Raw genomic sequence first — 9,795 nt, 5'->3', positions numbered from 1 at the left:
ACAACGGGTGGCATCAGAAGCGTCGACCATGTACATTCTGCTTTTGAAGTTGCTAAGGTGGTGGCTTGGGTCGGATGTTCCGTCATAAATATCCATATCAGGTGATTTGATATTTCTGGGAACTTTAGCCCTCATGATCTCTTCTATGAATGGATCTTCTCCTCTCAAGGGGCTTTCATCCCGATCTGCCCAGTCATTCCTATTTCATAGATCAGCTTCCAGCTTCTGGAGCTTGTCTTCTAGCTCCTTTCATCGTTTCACCTCTCTTCGTAATTCCCGTTCTACTTTTCGCTGTCGTTCAACCTTATGTTCGAACTGTTCCAGTCGATCCCCCTAGCCATGAACCAGGTCTAGGATCTTGGTTGTATGAGGGCGGTCCTCATCCTCGCGATGATGGATTTCAGAATGGATCCTCCTTGGATGAGGATTTCCCAAAGTCCCTTCCTCGTGAGGCCCTTGAGGATTTTGTGGTGGAGGCGGGAGCACGATGGCCTGGCCTTCTAGCTGAGCTTCTTGCTCATATTCAGATGCTATGTGGCCGTCTTCTTGCTGGTGGTCCGCCAGTATCAGAAGGTGATTTCCAAGTTCCCAGTAACGGCACCAATGTTCCGAGGGTTACCTGAAATGTTGATTTGGGCTTGAACATGGGGTCCAGCCCATTGTATGGCAACATCCGATCTCTTTGGTGCCGAGGTGCCGCCAGTCCGAGTTCCTCGTGAGGAGGTGGGGGTGATACTTGCAAGAGACTCTGATGCTTAAGTTAGCAAGGGATTTAGGCAGGTTTGTTTAGTAGATTAGAACATGAATATACTTGAGGGGTGTCAGTGTATTTATAGTAGAGTTGATAACCACTCTTGTTAGTTCCATCTTTTCTGATAGATAATTGTTCCCTTTTATCTTGAGAGTTTGTTAGGACTTATCTTATCAAAGAAGATAAAGATTCCAATCAAGATTCTCGGAAGCAGCTACCTGTTTTGGCAAGATAGCCTAACTCCCTTATGTAGGTGTTCGATCTCTCTTAAGAAATCGGATATACTGGTGTATGCCGTCTTTTTTAGATGAACTTTTTATATCTATTGACCCTAACTTTTATTTATTGCATTAGGGTATGAACAATTATTATTATTAGATAATATTGTATTCAGAATGTGAATTTTAATTTGATTTTTTAAAATATTTATATTACTAAATTTTTAAACACTTAAATTGATCTTTAAAAAATTTCAATATAACACTTTAATTCTTAATAATTTTTTATCTTTTAAAAATTTACAAAAATTAATTACATCAGACATATTGATTTCTCTCTCCTTTTAAAGAAGGAGTAATTTATTTTTAGGAGCTAATTATTTTAAATAAAATTTGTTAAAATTTATTTATTCAACACGTATATTAAAAATTTAATTAAAAATAATAAAAAATCAATTTTTTTAACATAATTAATTTTTAAAAACTTTTAAAAAATAAAAATAATTAAAGATTAAAATATTTAATTTAAATTTTTAAAAATTAATTTAAATATTTATTTTTAATTCCGTATATTGGAAGATTAAAATGAATCTCTTACTTTTATCATAATGTCAGCTAATTATAGGACACCATAATAATATTTTGATAACTAGATTATTATAAAAGAGCCAACTTAATTTATCATTGTAAAATCAAAATATTATATGTTAAAGATAAAAAAATTAGTTATCAAATTAATTATTATACTTTTAGTGACAAAAAAATGGAGCAATGCTAATATTTTTTTGAAAATTCATATATAAATATATATTATTTAATTTATTTTTAATATATATTTTATATTTTAATATATATTTTTTATAAATAATTAATTTAATAATTGATATTTATCTTTTTTTTTAATATGCACTTACTATTTTTTTAAAAAAGTTAGAAATAAGATTCGAATCCCAAATTTTAGATAAATATAAAAAAATTATGTCATTTGAGTTATAAAAAAGTTAGAAATAAGATTCGAATCCCAAATTTTAGATAAATATAAAAAAATTATGTCATTTGAGTTATAATGGATTTACCATATGCATTTACTAATTACTGTAGCTGTTATGGTTGTTATAAAATTCATAAATCAATTATACCATATTTAAGATTTATATTTAATGAATTACCTGAATATGACTATGCAATTATATAAAGAAGGACTTGTTCATATTTTCCTTCGTCGTGTTGTGTTGCTCATTGGTTTCAGTGAGTTCAAGCTTCAACACACCACCCCACCGTTTACTTTGAAAAATCTTTACCTCTTACACTGACAAAAAAAAAAAAAATACAAGTCTTCATTTTTATCCTTCTTCCCTCACTTCTTTCAAATCGTAGAAAGTGGGTTAGAAATCGTAGCTATAACGGCACCAAGTTCTTCCCTTTCCATCCCCAATCGGATTTTCCGGCCAATTTAAAATTGGAAATTGAAGGAATCGAGAAATTGGAGCTAGAATCCGTTGATTGATGGGTCTCGTGCAGAACCTGCGAGGCTCGAGAACCGAGTCAACTCACGAAGGTTTACCGGTTTCATCGGTTCAATTGGGTTTGGTTCCGAAGCGGAAATGTTCGAATCTAATGCCTCTTGTGGTGGCACTTGTGGTCATTGCGGAGATCGCGTTTTTAGGGAGGCTCGACATGGCGGAGAACGCAGCTATGGTCACTGACTTTTTCTACCGGTCACGTGCTGCGTCCGTGGTGGATGGTGCTGATGATTTAGATTTTGGTTTGCTTGTTGGTAGAACTAATAAAAAGAATTCGGAATCAGAGAGCTGCGAAGAGTGGTTGGAGAGAGAAGATTCTGTAACGTATGAAAGGGATTTTAACAAGGAACCTGTTTATGTCACTGGAGCTGACCAGGTTTCAATTTCTTTCTTCTTTTTTATTTCTTTTTTCTTCCATCTTTCTTTTGTAACTTTGAATTGATAGAAGTTTTTAATAGCTAGTTGTTGTTCAGAGATTATTGTATGTATGTTATAGCATGTTTCTTTTTTTGGTTTCCGAAATTTGCAAATTTAGACACACATTTGGTTGAAAGGGTAGTTAACTATTCGTTTATTCACGAGTTAGTAAATTAGTGTATGCAGTTCCAAGCACATTCTGCTCTAATTAGTATAGTTTTTATATTATTTGGACATCGGCTTGTTAGAGCCTTAGAGGCATGGATCTACTTTGCAGGTTTTGAATTTGTATATTGTATGTGAAAAGGATGATTTCTGAGGCAGACAAAGATTAGATATTCTGATTTTGTGAGGCATGATCTGTCACGGATTTTATGAGGAAGTGTAATCAAGCTGATTATAAATTATAAACGAGAAAGCAACAAAATCCAAATTTGAAATATATGTAGCCAATATTATGAATTGCAATGGTTGGTACTTGATCACAATTGTTGTGGATGCATATGTTTTCTAGCACTGGTTGTAGACTTCACTACTTCCTTGTTGTGGGTGATGTTGAAGAATTTCTTTGCGGCTACAATGCTATTTTGTTGGCATGTTTGATTGTTGATTGCAAAAAGTTCATGTATGTAACCGCCTGCTAAATGTTTAAAGTCCGTGTGGTTGTTCCTGTCTGTCTGAAGTTTTTGTTCATGCAATTCAGGAGTGGAAATCATGTGCGGTGGGATGCAAATTTGGTTATGATGGGGATAGGACACCTGATGCTGCATTTGGGCTACCTCAACCATCTGGAACAGCTAGTGTGTTACGATCGATGGAATCCGCACAATACTACTCAGAGAACAATCTTGCAATGGCACGACGGTGGGTAAGCACGAATATAAAGTGCTGAGTCATTAGGTTTGATCATTTACTTTGTATATGGCTGCTTTATTTTTGGTCCATTAAAGTTTAAGTGGGTAAACAAACCCCCCCCCTCCCCCCCCCCCCCCCCCCCCCGCAAAACACACACACACAACCGCGAGGTTACAAGGGTACATATTTCTTTAATTTGATACAATTGTTTTGCTTCATTTTTAAAGTTAAATCGAAAAAGGTGTAGGTAATGTAAAGTAGAGAACAAAGTTTCTACTATTTCTTAAAGCTTGGGAGTTTGATCCTATAAAATTGAACATAACCTATATGCTATGTGGTACAGGGTTTCAATCAATTTGGTGACTGTCTACTTTTCATTGCATGTTATAATTAACGCATAATACTTATTACTGTGCGTATACGATTTTATTTTTCTCAATTGAGTTTATTCTTTCTTTGGTGTTCTCTATTTGGTGGAGAGGCTGGAGCATGTTCCCTTTCAAAAGCTTAAAAATAGTGTAATAAATGAACTAATATTTCAACATCACTATGTTCTAGGAGGGGATATAAAATTGTAATGACAACCAGTCTATCATCTGATGTTCCTGTTGGATATTTCTCATGGGCTGAGTATGACATCATGGCACCCGTGAAGCCAAAAAGTGAAAGTGCTCTAGCAGCTGCATTCATTTCTAATTGTGGTGCTCGAAATTTTCGGTTGCAAGCTCTTGAAGCCCTTGAAAAAGAAAACATCAAGATTGATTCTTATGGCGGTTGTCATAGGAACCATGATGGAAGAGGTACATTCTAATAATTGCAATAAATTAAAACATTGATGTCTTTTGTCCCCATTATTGTTCGCCCTTCTACCTCTTAGATAGTGACTTTTTTAAATATACACAGTTATGCTTATGCTAAAGTACTTTCTTTATTAATGTTGGTGTGGCTAGTTTGTCTGACAAATGAGGGAAGAAAGTGGTTGGATTGCTGTACTTAAACATCAAAATACTGTGACCTGGTTCTTATGTGGCCACAAACGCTTTCTACGTAAATTCTCAATGTGAAAAAATGCTCTCTAATCAGAACCATTAGAATTCAAACCACAATTGAGCACCAACTGGTCTATTACCTTGAGCTGAATTGACATTCAAAAAACGTTTGAAATTCGATTAATAGATCTTGCATGTATGTCACTAAAGTCAGAGGTTCTCTACTTTTTCTTAAACCGAAAAAACTTGTTAATGCTTAAGCTGTACCTTAGTTGTTCACATTATAGACTAGGTTCAGAAATTTGTCTCTGCACATTTCTAATTAAATTCACTGTTATTTGGATCTTATCTTTACAATTGTGTTTTGGATTTTGTTGTTGTTAATGTTGATGGTGTTTTACTACACATACTCATCATAAGGAAATCAAACTTAAATCTAGACGTAGTCAACAATCTGATGAGTCTTAACTTATCATTAATATTGATAAATTTAAATCTAGTAGGCGATTGACTGATTTATGATTAATTAAAAGTATTTTGAAATTGGTCCAACTTTCCCCTCTTTATGGTGATAACTTCCAAATTTCAATGAATATACAATGATGTATTAACGATTATTATTAATTTCTTGCAGTGGACAAAGTGGAAACCCTGAAGCGCTACAAATTTAGTTTAGCCTTTGAAAATTCTAATGAGGAGGATTATGTAACTGAAAAATTCTTCCAATCCCTTGTTGCTGGTATGAAAATATATTTTATCATTCCTTCACATTATTTGATATTGTATTTACTAGGTATGCATTATGCAACATCATTATGTAGCACTAGTTGTCCATGGGGTTCTGAAATCTTTGATTCTTGCATCCCATTTTCTGGTTTTCTTTGCAATCCAGTAACATTGTTTTCCAAGAAATGCAATTTGAAAATTTGTTTGCAATTGAGTGCACCATTTTTTATAACTTGAGGGATATTAATGATGACAAGTTGTTCACACTTAAATTAATAGATCATGTAGTCCTTAAGCGGTGGATAATGTAGATATTGCCGACATTAAATGAGTCATCTTATGTGATGCTTCTTGGACTAATAGTTTGTTCAGTCCAATCTACTGTCTCGAGTTTGTTCCTTCAAATTATTTGCCAATCTGTGCTTAAATATAATTTAGAGATATTTGAAGTGGTTAACGAAACTTTAAACAGTGTGTGGGGTGACATTTGTAGTTGATTGATGCCGGTAATAGAATAAGATAACGAAGGAGAAAACTCTTGTATATTGATAAAAACAGAGCTGAAATGCTGAATCCAATGAGGATTAGTTTGTATGATCCAAGGAGAAAAAGAAAGAAAAAAGTTTTGCCTCCCAGACTTTCCCCTCCACAGTACTTGCACCTCACTCCTATTTAGCTTGGTCCTGAAAGGATCTCAGGATCTTCTCCCCACACACTGTTCATTGTTGTTAACTCCGCAAATTGGTTAAGCATCTCACGACTCCTTTAGAATTGTCCCTCCATCTCTTATGGTATTTCTTTCCGGTATCCACAAGCCACCCTTTGAATCCTGTCTGGAGTCTATAGTTAAAATAATTTCCTGAGGCCAAACTTCATCTGATTTGTGATAATATGCTGCCAGGTCATATTGTGGCATTTGGATGCTCCAACATGGGTATTACATGTAGAAGAGTTGTGCATTTCCATATATGGAATATTTTTTGCATTTAGGTTTGGTTTCTTGAAATGTTTCGCACAATTCAATGATGGTACTGCTTCTGGAAATTGATTTCTTTTATGTCAGGAACTGTTCCTGTGGTTGTTGGTGCTCCAAATATTCAGGATTTCGCTCCTGCTCCTGGGTCAATTTTACATATTAAAGAGATACAAGATGTTGAGTCTGTAGCCAAAACCATGAAATATCTAGCAGAAAATCCTGAAGCATTTAATCAATCACTGAGGTAAATTGGAAGACCATCATTTTATAGTATGTCATTTTCATTTCCTTTAATTACTTAGCATCATTTCAATTGGTGATTAATGTAAAATCAGCGAGTTTCATGATGTGATTCTGAATAATAAATCTTAGGGTTTATGTATTTCCAAATGTGAATGGATGTTGTGTTCTTCTCTGTAGGTGGAAGTATGAGGGCCCCTCTGATTCTTTCAAGGCCCTTGTGGATATGGCAGCCGTGCATTCATCTTGTCGTCTTTGCATTCACTTGGCCACCACTATCAGAGAGAAGGAAGAGAAGAGCCCAGACTTCAAGAAGCGTCCTTGCAAATGCACTCGTGGGTCAGAAACTGTATATCATATCTATGTGAGGGAAAGGGGAAGATTTGAAATGGAGTCCATTTACTTAAGGTATAATACTTTGTTTAGTAGTAACACTCATTATGCTATATTTTCGTATAAAGTACAATCAGATTTTGTTGTCGCTAGACTTCCATCAGATGTGATGGCATCCCTTGATTTATTGACAATCATAAGAAGTATAAAATATAATGTCATTTGATTGAGTTAATTGCATTTTACCCTTGAACTTTTAGTCGTGCACACTTTAGCCCCTTAATTTTTAAAAGGGTAAAATATATTTTTTGTCCTTGAAGTTTAGCAAAAGTTTCAAAAAATATCCCAAAATTTTATTTTGTTTCAATTTTGTCCCAAAAGTTTTCGATTTGCATTGAATATACCTCCGATAGCTAAATTTTCAAAAAATTTAACACCAATCCAACAAAAATGCATGAAAATTATGCTTGATTTGCTTGTGTTGAAGGTTGTTTTTATGAAATTGTAGTTGAATTGGTCCTAATTTTTTTGAAAAATTAGCAGCCAGGGGTATAGATGATACAAACCGAAAACTTCTAGTTCTAGGTCAAAATTGAAACAAAATAAAACTTAGGAATATTTTTGAAACCTTTGTCAAATTTTAAGGACAAAAAATATATTTTACCCTTTTTAAAATGTGCAAATCAACTTCTGAACTTTCTCAAATTGTGTAGATTGACCTTGTTGACAATTTTTCCATCAATTGTTAATAAGGATTTAACAGTTGTATATTTAAAAATGTTCAAGGAGGTAAGTTGTTCATGGCCCCAAAGTTCCAAAGGGTAAATTACACTTACGTTGGATAAAACGCACATTTTGAAAACCTCAGGTTGATTTACACATTTTTTAAGTTTAGGAGCTAAAAGGACATGATTCGATTCACTCTGAATATGTTGTTGATCAGACCAACTGGTTACGTCTGTTCTAGAAGAATGTCATCTCATGATATGAGAACTCATTATTTTGATGCCACTTGGCAGGTCAAACAATTTAACTCTGGAAGCATTGAAGAATGCTATTCTTTTGAAGTTCAGATCCCTGAATCATGAACCTGTATGGAACCCAGAAAGACCTAAAGTTCTAGGCGGAGGCAACGAACTAAAAGTTTACAAAGTATACCCAGTCGGCCTGACGCAGAGGCAAGCACTTTATTCCTTCAGCTTCAACGGAGACGCGGATTTCACGTCTCACTTGGAAAGCAATCCATGTGCCAAGTTTGAAGTCATTTTTGTGTAGTGTGTGCTCTCTCTCACTCTCGCTTACTCACTCACTCACCTTCTTACAGAAATACACATTAGGCCTGCTAATTCGCCGGGGATTAGTTTATGAATGAGATTGGAATGGCTTGGTTTTTGCCTAGTCTCTTGGCGAACTCGTAGAGGGATTTACCATTCAGAAAATACCTTACTTCAGAGTTCAGATTAGAACTCATTTGTGCACTACAAAGTCATGAAATGAAGCTCCATATTTGATGTTAGATAATTGTGCTTTTGCTTTTGATCAACTAGATTCTAGACTCGCTCATAATATGGACTGTGTGATAGTTGTATATTTTTTAGGTTCAAATTTGATAGAAATCTTAACATTTCACTCAATAGTACATATTGCTTCATGTTGATCTTGATCGCTTCTCTTTTAACACTCTGATTGGATTTGCATTTGTAGGATGATTTTAGAAATAATTAATTTTGGGGGCAAATGACATGAATAAAATAATTGAATGAGAAATTTACGCAAATGTAACATTTTAAAACACATTACATCTCGGTCCTAACTCTATTTTATATAAATCGCTATACGTAAACTGCTAGACAGACTTTTGCAGACTTTTGTCGCAGATTATGAGCAGCACAAAAAACTCATAAACCTACTGCCAATAGCGGACTAGAAGCAACGTTATTGGAAATATAATGGGCTGATTGATTTGGCCATTTTCATTTTTAACGAAAATAAAAAAAAATAAAAATATATTTGGTTGAGTAATTTTACATTGTTTTCAGTGAAAATATTTTTAAAAAAGAGTACAAAATTAAAAATGATATTTTCTAATTTTTAGCTTTTTTAGTTAAAAACGATAAAAATATTTTCAACCTAAAAGTGTTTTCAATTGAAAAATCTTTGATTTACCGGGTTCGATCCTTCATCATTCCTTTTATAACCCATCAAGACTAAGTGCATGTTTGGGCGTCATTATTTTGTTAAAAAAAGATCTTTTTTCAATGAAAAAAGATCTTTTTTTTATTTTTTAACGTGTTTGGCAAATTTCTAGTAGTAAAAGTAAAAGCACTAGTAAAATAAAAAAAAGATCTTTTTTAAGAAGCTGTAATTTACATCTTTTTTTAAAAGATCTTTTTTCCTTAATAAAAAGATGTTTTTCATGTAATAAATACACAAAAAAGTACTTTTATATTGTTATATCCAAACATAATTGATTGATAAAAAGACCTTTTTACATGAGATATCCAAACATAAAATTACTTTTACTTCTCTACAAGATCTTTTAAAAAAATATAACTCAAAAAAAGATCTTTTCTTAAAAACTCACCCAAACAAGCCCTAAATCCTCAATCACATGTCGTTAAAAACACAAAGCCAGCGCCTCCAAGTCTCATTCCACTCTCTTTCACGGGTTATTCCACTCTCTTTCATTCTCTTCCATCGACTTTCATTTTCTCGTCCATTCAAAGGTAAAAGACTTTTATTGTTTAATGAAAATTTCTGTTATATT

At 33.8% G+C, this 9,795-nt stretch overlaps 1 protein-coding gene across 1 annotated transcript; it reads left to right on the top strand.

The window, feature by feature from the left end:
* Nucleotides 1-2,146: 2,146 nt before the first annotated feature.
* On the top strand, nt 2,147-8,693 carry LOC107623116 (glycoprotein 3-alpha-L-fucosyltransferase FUT11). Its single transcript, XM_016325273.3, has 7 exons — nt 2,147-2,868; nt 3,613-3,773; nt 4,323-4,564; nt 5,388-5,492; nt 6,543-6,699; nt 6,876-7,103; nt 8,048-8,693. The coding sequence occupies exons 1-7, from the start codon at nt 2,476-2,478 to the stop codon at nt 8,301-8,303; spliced, it is 1,542 nt and encodes a 513-aa protein (XP_016180759.1). The 5' UTR covers nt 2,147-2,475; the 3' UTR covers nt 8,304-8,693.
* Nucleotides 8,694-9,795: the final 1,102 nt, after the last annotated feature.

Source organism: Arachis ipaensis, chromosome B10 (genome assembly GCF_059453495.1).
Source record: "Arachis ipaensis isolate K30076 ecotype BB chromosome B10, ASM5945349v1, whole genome shotgun sequence".
Lineage (NCBI taxonomy): Eukaryota > Viridiplantae > Streptophyta > Magnoliopsida > Fabales > Fabaceae > Arachis > Arachis ipaensis.
Note: the sequence above shows the minus strand (reverse complement) of the source record. Positions and strands in the feature narration are given on the sequence as shown.